At 36.7% G+C, this 12977-nt stretch overlaps 1 protein-coding gene across 2 annotated transcripts in view; it reads right to left on the bottom strand.

Annotated features, from left to right (window-relative positions):
* Positions 1-12977, bottom strand: part of ADGB (androglobin) — a 161898-nt gene that overhangs the window by 119743 nt on the left and 29178 nt on the right. For both annotated transcript variants that reach the window (XM_049654490.1, XM_049654491.1), the window contains exons 2-5: positions 11651-11813; positions 7019-7111; positions 3613-3684; positions 1567-1776 (exon numbers count right to left, since the gene is read on the bottom strand). In XM_049654490.1, coding sequence (XP_049510447.1) covers positions 1567-1776; positions 3613-3684; positions 7019-7111; positions 11651-11813 — 538 coding nt within the window. The remainder of the gene's footprint in view (positions 1-1566; positions 1777-3612; positions 3685-7018; positions 7112-11650; positions 11814-12977) is intronic.

Raw genomic sequence — 12977 nt, 5'->3', positions numbered from 1 at the left:
CAGGGCCACCAAGGCGCCCCATAATTCTTAATAATTTTGAACTCCCTCCCACCTCAGTTTAAGTAAATGTGTGGAAAGTGGGGAGAGGGGAGCCAATACCGGGCATTTGACCTTGTCATTCTTCCCATGTTTACCTTCTGTCTATAATCCCTCAGCCCTATCCATGGTGTATCCTTACTGTCATTCTTCGGTGTACGTTAAAACTTCAGAGTCTTGTCCCCCAAATCTGCCTCCTGACTGGTAAATAAGGAAGATAAAGGCATTTAGGAAGTCATTTTCTCTCTTCACAAAGTTTTGACTTTCAAAGTCTCTCACCTTGCTGTGAATATCAAAACACCAAAAATCCTATTTTAGATATGAGGGGCTAATATTACCTTCTTTACTTTTATGTCCCTGCTGTAACAATCTCACTAATTCCTTTAAAAAAAAAAAGTCTCATTTTATTTTTGAGAGAGAGCAGGGGAGGGGCAGAGAGAGAGGGAGACAGAGGATCAGAAGCAGGCTCTGTGCTGACAGCAAAGAGCCACAAGTGGGACTTGAACTCGAGACCCCTGAGATAGTGACCTGAGCCGAGTCAGCAGCTTAACTGACTAAGCCACCCAGGCGCCCCATGATCTTATTAATTCCTAATGCCTTTCAGCATTCTCCACCCCAGGAAGGGTAGATGGTTCTGGCTTACTGAGGGGAAAGTCATGTTCTTTAGAAATACAGACTGGGCTGGTTAACTTTTCATACTTCCCGCTTCCTCAAATATTCAAGAACATTCTTCCTAAGTGACCAGGACCAGGTTCATGGGTATATGACCTGTACAGTCACAAGGAACCTCACCCTTAGAGGGGTGCCATTTTTTTTTTCAAGTGCTGCTATCACCATATTGAAATTCCCAATCATTTTTGACCAAGGGGCTCTGCAAATCATGTAGCTGGCTCTGCCTGTGAGTATGGGCCTTTAGACAGAGCATTCCATCCACAAAAACTCAAAGGGATTTCATAATCTAGTGTTACATGTGGTGTAAGCCTACTCTGCCATATAAACGGGGTGTTTTTCATTCTCTATTTCTGCTATCCCATTTGCTTCCTTTCGGGCAGGAGCAAAAACTTTTTGTGTCAAGGTAAGATTTGTTAACATGAGTACAAATCCCAAGCTTAGGAAAAAGATTGGGTGGGACCGGGCCTCTCAGCAGGAGAGAAGGAATGGACCATATGCTCAAGCACTCTCTTTGCTCAAGACTGCATACCACATCAGAGAGAAGGGAAGAAGGAAGAGAGCCCTGTGCGTCCATCTGTCTACCCACCTCCCCGAGAGGGCAGAGATAGCAGAGGACCACCCCTCCTTGTGCCAAGCAGCAACAGTTTAAAAAGCACATGGGACTGGTGTCACAGGACTAACAACGATGCTTCTTATCGATCCCAAATTACATATGCAGGACATTTCTTCCCATTAAGTGCACAATTGATATCCTATATAAATGCATGACCTTGTATCAGCCTGGGTAACAGCATGTAAAACAAATATATTTCAATATGAAAGACAATTTTTAATGCACGTGAACACGAACTTACTTACCATCCAGTAAAGTTTCACAACATACTTTCCGTAGCTATTGAATAAGGGCATGTGACCTTTCACAGCCTTGCACAGAGAGTAGATATGTTCCCAGGGCTTCCAGGCAAGACAAGGAGGCTCCCCTGTGGTCCCTTTGAAATAATTGTTCAAAATGCCTCCATTGAATATCTTCCACACTGCATAGATTTCACTGATAATCCATCTCATCAGCTAGAAACAAAAGCCACTAGTGTTAATCAGTTGCTTTTCAGTTGTTGGTACTATAATTTAGGGGGGAAACCAATCGAAAATCTACTTCCAGTAGTAATATTAAGTTCTACATGTAATGTGTTCCACATTTTGATTTCTAACTTATAAATAAAGTCACTGTTCTTGCCTTTGTTGTTGGGAGGCAGAGTCACAATACAAGCTAAAAAGGCTTAACATTAAACATACTCTTAGCTAAGAGCTATCTTCCAGAGTAAACTGTCAGTGATTTGAGATTGACCTCCATTTCAGTTGTGTGTGTGTGTGTGTGTGTGTGAAAGAGAGAGAAAGAGAGAGACAGAGACAGAGAGGGGAGAGACAGGGTGAGAGTGAGAGAGAGAGAGAGACAGAGTGAATGCTTCTGAGAGTAGTGGTGATTTTATTCTGGAATTCACTTTCCATAAATGAGTAAGCTACTCTTCTGTAAGTGTTGAGAAGTTTGAGAAGAAAATGATCTCTTTTATGTCAATAGGATCAGTTAGACAATGAATGAGATGAGAAAGAATTAAAATTGCATACACAGTTAAATCTCTAAGTCTCGTATTTCATGTGTCAGTCTGCAGGTGCAGAAGTGATCTAAGTAAAACTCCCATGGGCAGAGTTTTCAACAGGCAGCAAGGTGCAGTGGGGAGTGGGGCAGAAACAGAGACCAGGGTTTGAATTTTCTTCCAGGTCCTTCTGCTCTAGGGCATGTCATTTCACTGTCTCTAAACTGCAGTTTCTGTAATGCAGTCTGTAAAACATAGACTATACTATCTATTTTTCAGTATTTTACAGGGAAAAGAAACAATGCAAAAAAAAAAAAAAAGGATCTGTGAGTCACAGTGGTGTTAAGTAAAGACATTATTACCCTCAGTAATATTAGATTTTTGGAAATATTCATCTTATGTTTAACTGCCTGGTTTATAAGAAGATTAAATACTTGAGACTAACCTCATAAGATTTAGGTTTGCCTTAATTTACATTATCTAGGACATTTCTTCTAGTTTAGTTAAGTTGAAAAAGGTAAACCAAGTATCTTTCTGTATATCTGGTAATTTTAATATAGAATATTTTGTGCTTTTCTTCCCTCAAAAAATAAAAAGGTAAAGTCTATGCATGCTCTGGATTATAAAATAAGCATATGTTAGACTAAAATATAAGGTATAAAACCATTCAAAGGTAACTTTATGCTAATCAGTACAACCTGGTTGAAGAAATAAGTGTTTTGATTTTAATATTGGTCAAGATATTTAAGATAAGAAAGACAAAGTGTTTGAATCAATAATGACAATTGATTTCGACTGGGTCTTAGGAGAAAATAATTTTTTTTAAAAAACACCCTGTTTCTGATATAATCGCCTTAGGGGAGTGGAACAGGCTTGCTTCTGATGGATAAAACCCAGGGTGTGGAGGTGGGGGTGTTTAGGTAAGATTTTCCCTGCGTTAGCAAGTCAAACAATATCAGGACACCCTGCTCTTGAGCACAGAGCAGAGCAAGTCAGGCAGCAACTTGATGTCAATTACTAGGCACGGGTCAAGAGGCAAAATGCGCAGATTGTGAGTCTCAGCTACCCTAGGTCTATGGGCAGGAGGATAGGGACACAGCAATTGTACTACTAACATTTCCCCACCATTTGCTCATTAAACTCAGTTGAAGAGGCTTCTCTTCCTCTTTGAATGTCTGGCTTATAAAATACTGAGCAATTCCAAAACTTAGAGGTAACCGAGAGATAACTGAAATTGACAGTCTGGGAATTGTTTTAAGCAGGTCTGGAAGGTATTCTGCAATCAGACTTCAGTTAGAAATTCCCTACATACCTCACTGCGGAGTAAATGTTCATTTGCTGAAAACAAGTCAAACAGGATTTCATTTTTCACAACTACTGGAGTCTGAAATTAAAAAAATATATATATGTATATATATATATATATGTATATATGTATATATATATATATATATGTATATATATATATATATATATGGAGATATTACTGCTTAGGAAAAATAAAGGAAATGTAGCTGAATGAAATATAGTTTCATGTGATATAAACAAGTCAAACCTGATTTCGTTTCTCACAACCAGAGAAATTAAAAGAAAAAAATAAGCACATAATTCCATAAGATAACCCTCTTACAGCTATACGTGACATTCACTTAATACTGTAATGCCTATCAAATAGAGTCTTTTCATATAAAAAAAGAATGTTATAAGATATAATATATGCAGATAAAGTCAGCATGCATACACACATAAACTGACAGTTTAAAAAGTGGCCTAAAATTTAAGTTAACCTCTCAAGTTACACCTGAAGCTTAGTTAACACGATAGCAGGAAAAATATCTTCATCTTTGATAAAAAAATATTAACTGTGACAGCTTTTTAAAATCTTGCCCAATTTCAAATCCTGTTATCTTTTTAAAAGTTCATCTAATGGTCATTATTTTATTGGTATATGTCTAAAGATGCTTCTATATACTTAGAGCGCTAATGAATAAACATAATAAAGGAAAATATTATTTATAGTAGTTTTTAAAAATGTGTTACAATTCATATCAAGCTCATATACTCAACATATCAAATTAACATAAATGTGTTTTTGATTAGTAAAATCATGGAAACTAATGCCATCAACTACTCTCAATCACATGGACAATTAACACCTTGAAAACTCAACAAAATATTTTTTTATGTCTGAGAAAAAACTTACTCAAAACTACCTTGAAGGCCTGAACTGACTGTTATGTTTATAATTTATGAACATAGCAAGTTACATACATATTATATAAATATTTTACATAAAAAATATATTTTAAATTCTGGTTTGGCTAATTAATTGCAAGGTGACACTTCTAAAATGTCCATACTCTTCAGCAAGTACCAATGTACATTGACTTCGATTAATAATAGATTAAATAAATATTGAATACCTAAAATTGGAGGAGTGAAACTTAACAGCTGCCTGCCAGCAAGTGAAAGTAGGCACTGACAGTTGTAAAAGACAGCAAATATTAAGGCAGAGGTCTCTACAGAGGTCTCTATTCCCTATACCTATACCAGAGACAGAATAAATCTTCAGACATCTTACACCTCTTCAATATAATCAATGCTCAAGAGCCTGGGCCATCAATACCTGGTTCTCAGAAATAAACAGATCTGATGACTCCCCTAGTGGTTAGGGCTTGTTAACCTTCTCAGTTGGAAAAAAGTCCATGTTGGTTCTAATATCTTAAATCCAGGCTTTTCAGTTTTTTCATAACTTAGTTTCTCTCTGACTTAAATCATGTCCTGTGACTTCATCCCTTGCTTTGAGTAGAAGAGAGTAAATTTCATATAGATAATTCATTATTGGGGCACCTGGGTGGCTCAGTCAGTTAAGCATCCGACTTCAGCTCAGGTCAGGATCTCATGGTTCACGAGTTCAAGCCTCACATCAGGCTGTGTGCTGACAGCTCAGAGCCTGGAGCCTGCTTCGGATTCTTTGTCTCCCTCTCTCTCTGCCCCTCCCCTGCTCATATTCTCTCTCTCTCTCTCTCTCTCTCTCTCTCTCTCTCTCTCAAAAGTAAATAAAACATTTAAAAAATTTTTAAAAAAAGAAAGTTCATTACTGTTTTGCTAAATTTTTGTCCAAGCTTTATATATGCCCATATTTAATGAGTTTCAATGTAAAGTGTATATATCACCATGGACCTGGGCATTAAAACTTGAAAAAAACATTATTCTTAGACTTCATAGTTAGCAAGACTTTCAGTTGTGGCTGTTCTGGTGCATACCCCAAGAGGAGCAGGTGCACGGGATCAAGAGAAAGAGCACAGAGGGAGAGCAGAGGTGCGAAGATGGGTGTCAACATTATAAGTTCAGGTAGAAGTGCCACCAACAACAATGGATGAATTTATTTATAAAACAAGTGTATCTCTCAGAACTAAGGTATGCTAAAAAGAAAAAGAGATGGCATATAACTCTTCTACTTATTCACATTTGAAATACCCCCACTTTATGGAATTAATATCCTTTATTTGCATGAAAAGTAAACTCTGCACTTCCATTGCACAGAGCCTGGATATTATTAATAATACATTACTATTAAGTGCATTATATTAACACCACAGAATTTACATTCTTCACATCAATATTACCTAACAGCATAAGTTATTTAAAGGCATAGTTCATGTACATTTGATTTATTTTATTTAAAATGTCTTACAAATAGACATTCAATAAATATTCTGATGGACAGAGGTGTATCTTATGATTTTCTCATTTTACTAAATATCTCTGAATTTAGAATTATCTTTCTCAGATAGTAACGGTAGTTGGAAATATGGTGGCTGAATTGTATTTTCTTGCATTAGTAGCAGTCTTATTAAGGCTAAAACTTTTAAGAATAAAATAACTTTGTGTAGAAATTGAGATTGGGTGGGTTCCATAGTAAATGGAAGATTCAGCTCCATTACAAACATTTGACTAGCACTAAATAACTATTTTAGCCTACTGGATTTCATTTAAAATGATGGTTTCTCAGGGCGCCTAGGTGTCTCAGTCAGTTAAGCATCTGACTCTATTTCTGCTCAGGACATGATCTCACAGTTCATGAGTTCAAGCCACACATCTCACTGTCAATGTGAGGCCTGCTTGGGATTCTCTCTCTCTCTCTGCCCCTCTCTCTCTTTCTCAAAATGAATAAACAAACTTTAAGAAAATTAAATTAAATTAAAATATGGTTTCTTGAGTACTGTGCTAGTCAATGTGATTCAAGTAGCTGAGCATGGGGTCCAGAAATGAAGATGGCCCTTGGAAAATGCTTCAAGAATACCTGGAACACAGGTAACCAAGGGCAAACCTCTCGGACTAGAAAATTAACACTAATACACACTAGAGTAAACAGAATTTCATGTCACATAGGTTCTGGCTAAGAACCAGAAAAGGCAAAGTTAGTCAAAAAATTAAGCAATAGCTTCCCACACATTTTAGGCTATCCTTTGACATCATGTAGAGAAAACTCAAGACTAAACAAAATTTCAATATTCTCTTGGAAACCAGTACAAGAAATAGTAAACTATATTGATAATCATTTTTTTCTATTAAATGCCAAAAAGCAATTCCTTTTTCTTACTAAATACCATAGGGAAAATTTACAGTGTTTTAAAAAATGAGAATTTCCATAAGTAGGATAGTACAGCCCATAGTTAGTATGTATTTTATTCAATAGTAAAAATATTTCTTACCCGATTAAATAAAAAATCCTGTGGACGCTTCCAGGAATAAATTTTCAACGATGGTGGCAATTCAATCTTTCCTTCAGGGTCTTCAAAAAAATGCTATATAAAAATATATTGAGGGTTTTTCTCTTCATATGGTTTTATTAAAATAAAAGCAACTCAATCTTAAAAAAAAATTAATAAGTGCATAGATTTGATGAATAAACAAGCATTTATAGAGCAATTTGTATGTTCTCAGAGGCAGTTCATGGAATACTTGGTAAAGACTGAAGTTAACAATGCTGTATTTAATTAACAAAACCTTAACTGTTGAGTAACATTTTATTGCAGAGGAAGCAGTCCAAACAAGCATAAGCTGCTTTGGGATGTGAATTTGGTATGGTAGGAAAACAATTTGGATGGGACAGATACGGACATATTTTGCACTGAAAATATTGTGCTTTTTTTAACCTGAGTGGAGAAGATTTAAAAAGTATGATTGTATGTAAATGAAATTCATACCTCTGATCTGAATTTCATTTATTAGTTTTCAAAATTAAACTTGTTATTTTGAGATAATTATTGATTCACATGTAGTGGTGTGAAATTATAATAAAGAGAGTCCCTGTGTCCTCTTTAGCCAGTCTCTCTGATGGTAAAATCTTCTAAAACTATAGTGCAATATCACAACCATGATAATAACATTGATGCACTCAAGATACAGAACAATTCCACCAGCACAAGGACCCATCCTAGGCTCTTTTATGGCCATACCCACCCTCCAACGCCCTTACCACCTGTTTAATACCACCAGATCATTAATCTGGTCTCTTTTTCATTAATTTCATCATTTCAGTAATGTTATATGAATGAAATCAGATAGTATGTAACCTGTGGATTGGCTTTTTGCCCTCTCTGCCTAATTCCCTGGAGATTCAATTCATTCAAGCTATTGCATATATCAATAGTTTGTTCTTGTTTATTGCTGAGTAATACTTCATGATACAAATATTTGTTTGTTTGTGTACCATCTGTCCATTGAAGGACATCTGAACTGTTTCCAATTTGGGGTTATTACTTATAAAGCTGATATAAATTTTTCCATACAATTTACAGGCTTTTGTATGAACATTAGTTTCCATTTCTCTGAGATAAATGCCCAATAATGCAATTAATTTATTAGTTTCTGAGCCCATAGAATGGGTCAGTTAGTGAGCTCGGGAAGAAAAATGACATACAAATCTCTACTCTCAAATGCTAGCAATATAGTAAATTAGAGACTTCAAGTAGCTACTGTGTAAAAGTTCTTACAGCTCACAAGGTAATTAGGTTGTTGGGGTGGTCCTTACAAAACTGAAAAGTACTGCGGGTACAAAAACAATGCTCTATAAAGGTAAACTGTATTGTTAAAAGGGGTAACTAAATTTCACCTGAGTTAATAGTGATGAGACAAATAAATATCATTTGTGATTTTTATGGTACTCATATTTTTATCCTAATGCTGTTGTGGCCTGAGAAATAGGCTCTATTTGAGGGTATTATCTGGGATTTCAACCCAGTAATTGTCTGTGTGTATCTGGAACATATTCAAGGTACTGGAATACTTGGAATGAAGACAAAGGTAATCCCAACATCTAGTCAAAATGATCAAAGAATGAGTCCCTGAAAACCAGACTGAAGTTTCCAGGAGCCACACTAGACTTCCAGGGTTGCCTCATGTTGTTTTTTCCCTCACAAATATGAACTCAGTTACTTTGAACTCCCCTATCTGACAATTTCAATCAGAGTCACCCATGGATCGATTTTTATTGTCTGATTTTTCCTCTCATTTTTCAGCCACTTAGTTCTGTTCCTCTTCAAAACTCTAGGTAATGATGTCTTCCTCCAGAGGAGGATTTTATTCCTTTCTAGCAGGCAAAGTACAAAATGAACTTCACCCTGTCAACAGTGGGATTCAAGATTTGGTCGGCTTGGTGTAGTTCTGGTTTACCCTTACTCAATACAGAATGCTACAGCCATGTTGGGGGACTAACTGGAAGGCTGAGTGTCTGAGTCCTTTCACCTTGGTATACCCTTAGTCCCAATCTCTTGCCATAGCATCATGAAATAGTTTCTCTTATTTAGCTTCCGAGCTGTTGTGTTTTACTCATTTGCTCAGCAGCAAAGTCTTCACACATATAGCTTAGGATTTGGGTAAATGTCTTGACATAAAATTGTATACAAAATTTTCAGATTGTGTCTCTGTAGTTACCTCTGGGATTCTGCTTCAAGTGTTAACTGTTTTTGTAGCCCCAGACAATATCCTCTCTCTGAGCCCAGAGAAACTGACATAAGCCCCAAGTCACTACTTTCTGCTTGCCTTCTAATTTTCATGTCTTGAATTATTAAAATTCTTTGAGGAGAAAATAAAAAGGTAAAGGGGGGCCCATCTTATCATAATCTGTTGTGATTCCCTTTTCTCCATGTTAAGTTAACGGTACTCTTTCCACGTCGCTTTGCCTTAGGTGTATTTCTTATACCCACTTTACAATACTTCATTAAATATGTCTCAGTTTGGTTTACCATCCATGTCTTTTTATTGCTGTCCCTTAGCTGAAGAAGAGAGACCCAAATCTGGAATTACAAGGAAGGGTTAGCTTATCTGATGCTGATTTCCTGATCACTAGCCTCACATCTAAAGAAGTGACTTTCTATAAAATCCCAAGGATACCTGCTATAGGTCCAGGCTTATGGTAACTGATCCTGGTAAAATATGGATGTTGCAAATCATGGCTAAGAGCTACTGTGCTACTGTATCATAGAAATGTAATCACCATGCTTGGAGTGTCCACCACTCACTTCTGTAGAGGGACTGTCACTTCCCAAGCCATGAATGCTGAAGTCGTAGAACAGAACTGTGAGTGGGAAGCAAATTATACCCCAGATGGTACCTTTGCGCAGTTGCAATAACCAAGGTTTGAGGTGCTGTTCTACCTTGTGAGGGCAGAAGAGGCAGAAGGGAGTGTTAGCTAAAGTTCTGAAGTATCACACTCCATTGTAATAGCCCCTATTTACCACAGGAGGAGGGCTGGCGCTTCCCTAATTATGCAGTTCTATGTAGCTCCATAGTCCAAGGGCGACAGTATCTATTTTGTGGTCTGATGTTCAGCCAGCACCATTTCTGTATGTTGCCTTCAAATGAAATGGGCATCCAGTGACCAGCACACATGTCTAGAATTCGATGCCTGGCCTTCCAGAGACCAGCAATACTTTTTCATAGTCATCTGATAAAGGCATACTTGCACTCCAAGGGCCCTAACGTGTTATAGTTTAGATCTTATTTCCTAGTTCAGAGTTTTCAGTCACTTCTACTTTTCTCCTCCTTATTGTTGGGAGTGACTCATTTTTAGACCTTTTCTAGAGCTCAAATTCTTAACTGAGGATTTGTACAATCTATCTTCCTAATGTAAATTCACATTCAACCCCCACTAGTTGTAAATTTCTGTTAAAAATATGTAGAATATGAACGTTTCCATTTGAACCCAGAGAGTTCCAAAGTCCCTTGCATCTCAAAGTGCCACAAGTTAGAACTTGAAATTGTTCAAGTACTAAGAGAATCAGCAATTCGTTATATTTACTATCTTTTTTAAACAAAGTAATGTTATGAATAATGCAGCTTATAATTCCGCATTTTGTGAATAAAACATAATTGCTAATAAACACCACTTTGGAGTTCTCTGTGCAAATAAAGACACCAGAGTTCAACGTGGTCATTCTGGCAATTTTGTTTTTGCTTTGAAATTGGATTGTGTTCCATAAATATTTTTGTTAAATGAATTGCTGCACCAAATACATGGGTCCTATTTAAAATGCAACCCAGACCCATACCCCCAACAAAGAAGTCTTTAGATATAAACATTTTTAAATAGACAGAAGAACCTAAGATAACATAATTGGAAAAGGTAGTAACACCATTCTCAGCTCCAGTCCCAGGGACACATCATGTCTGAATGGCCACAGATATATGAAAAGTACCTGAGATCATTCCCCAAATATCTTGAAGAGAATATTAAGAGGGATTCAACTGTTATCTCATATAACATCTTAAAAAAAATTGTCTCCTATAATCTCCAGATAACAGCTCACAGGTCTGCTGGGGTATTTCATTGTCTAAATCACTCTCTCTACTCTTTTTTTAAAGTTTATTTACTTATTTTGAGAAGGGGGGGGGGGGAGATAATCCCAAGCAGGCCCCCTGCTGGCAGCATAGAGCTCAAGGAGGGGCTCGAACCCATGTACTGTGAGATCATGACCTGAGCTGAAATCAAGTGTCAATCACTTAATCTACCCAGACACCCCCTCTAAATCACTGTCTCTAACTGTCTGGTTCCCCACTCTGTCCAAAATCCACTAGCTAACTGTTCTATCGATTCCCCCTTTATTTCACCGTGACTCTTTGATCACGTCTCTCCTTTCATTTACTCAAATACAATCAGCAAAACTCAGGTCTAAGGCTTGGAAAGACAGGTGGGTAGGATGGAGGGAGACAAAGGGAGAAAGACAAGATTTCTCTCCTTTGAATGGAGGCTGTGGAGAAAATGGACTCCCACGTTAGGCGATCCTATTCCGTGACAAAATTTAAAACTAAAATGAAATCTAGTCACCTTCAAATGGACTTACAAATACAGGGCTTTTTCCCATTTTATCCTTTTCTTTTCCACCTTTGCCTGCATCCCACTTTTCTGCATTTATGTCGGCTTCATTCCATTCTGGCCAGATCGGGAACTTCCCCTTCTTCTGCTCAACGGAGCCAGGTTGCACATTACCGCCAAAAAGGTACTGACTAGAGACAGAGCAAGGAGGCGAGTTAGTTTTAATTTGAATCTCTAAGGTAAAATATTGGATTAATTGCATGGTAGACATTTAATTATCTTGTCAGCATCCATGTTAATGACATTTTTCGATACAGTCTTACCTGTGGCAGATGGCATCCACATGTTAACGTTCAAAAGACTGAAATACCCAAAGAGATTATTCCACAAATAAATCTTGAGCTTTAGCCCCTACTAACTAATGCAAGACATTCATTATCAACACATAAGATGCCATAAATGGGAATATTTCTATACAGTTCACACTTGAAGAAAATCCTTTATGCGTATAATATTAAAAGCTTTTTGAAAATCAGCACAGATATAATTTTGATGCTTCCCAGGATAAAAGTGCTATGTGATCATTATTTTAAAAGAAAAAAATTCTTAATTAGATAAGTAGGAAAGACATACCCACCCCATTCTAGAATCCACATTGTTGACAACTGTCCATTCTTTCAAATTAGTGGGAAAATATATGCATTTCTTCTTCAAAACATCATTCAGCTTATTCTTTTTATAGACTGTTTTTCCCACTTACCAGTATATTGCAAATAGTTCCTATGTCAATGAGAATTTAACTAAATACAAATTTAATGATTGCAAACTATCCCATCACATGAATTTACAGCCTTTCATTTAATTAAGATCCTATAGCGAAAAATTTGAAAGTTTTGATTTGAATTTTGTGTTCCCTATTATAAATGAGACTGTAGGGTTATCCTTATTGCCAAATCCTTGCAGACATTATTTTTTTTTCTTAAAATTTATTTATTTTTTGAGGGGGGGGGGTGGGCAGAAAGAGAGGGAAAGCAGCATGGAGCCCAACACGGGGCTAGACCTCACAAACCGTGAGACCGTGGCCTGAGCCAAAATCTAGAGTTGGACGCTTAACCGACTGAGCCACCCAGGTGCCCCTTTGCAAACATTATTAATTCTTTTATTAGTATAGATTTTTATAAGAAGACTTACTGTACCTAAATATATGCATCATTAAAATTTGTGATATATTTTGACTAATTAGCTACAGAGAAGTTGGACTTGTTTTTTTACTCTTGTTATTAATCTATGACAATTTCCAATCTCTAAACCTTGACTTTTACTTTTTCTATATTATTGTAAATTTTAAAATCTAA

This window comes from Panthera uncia, assembly GCF_023721935.1.
Source record: "Panthera uncia isolate 11264 chromosome B2 unlocalized genomic scaffold, Puncia_PCG_1.0 HiC_scaffold_24, whole genome shotgun sequence".
Lineage (NCBI taxonomy): Eukaryota > Metazoa > Chordata > Mammalia > Carnivora > Felidae > Panthera > Panthera uncia.
This window is presented reverse-complemented; position numbering and strand designations above follow the sequence as displayed.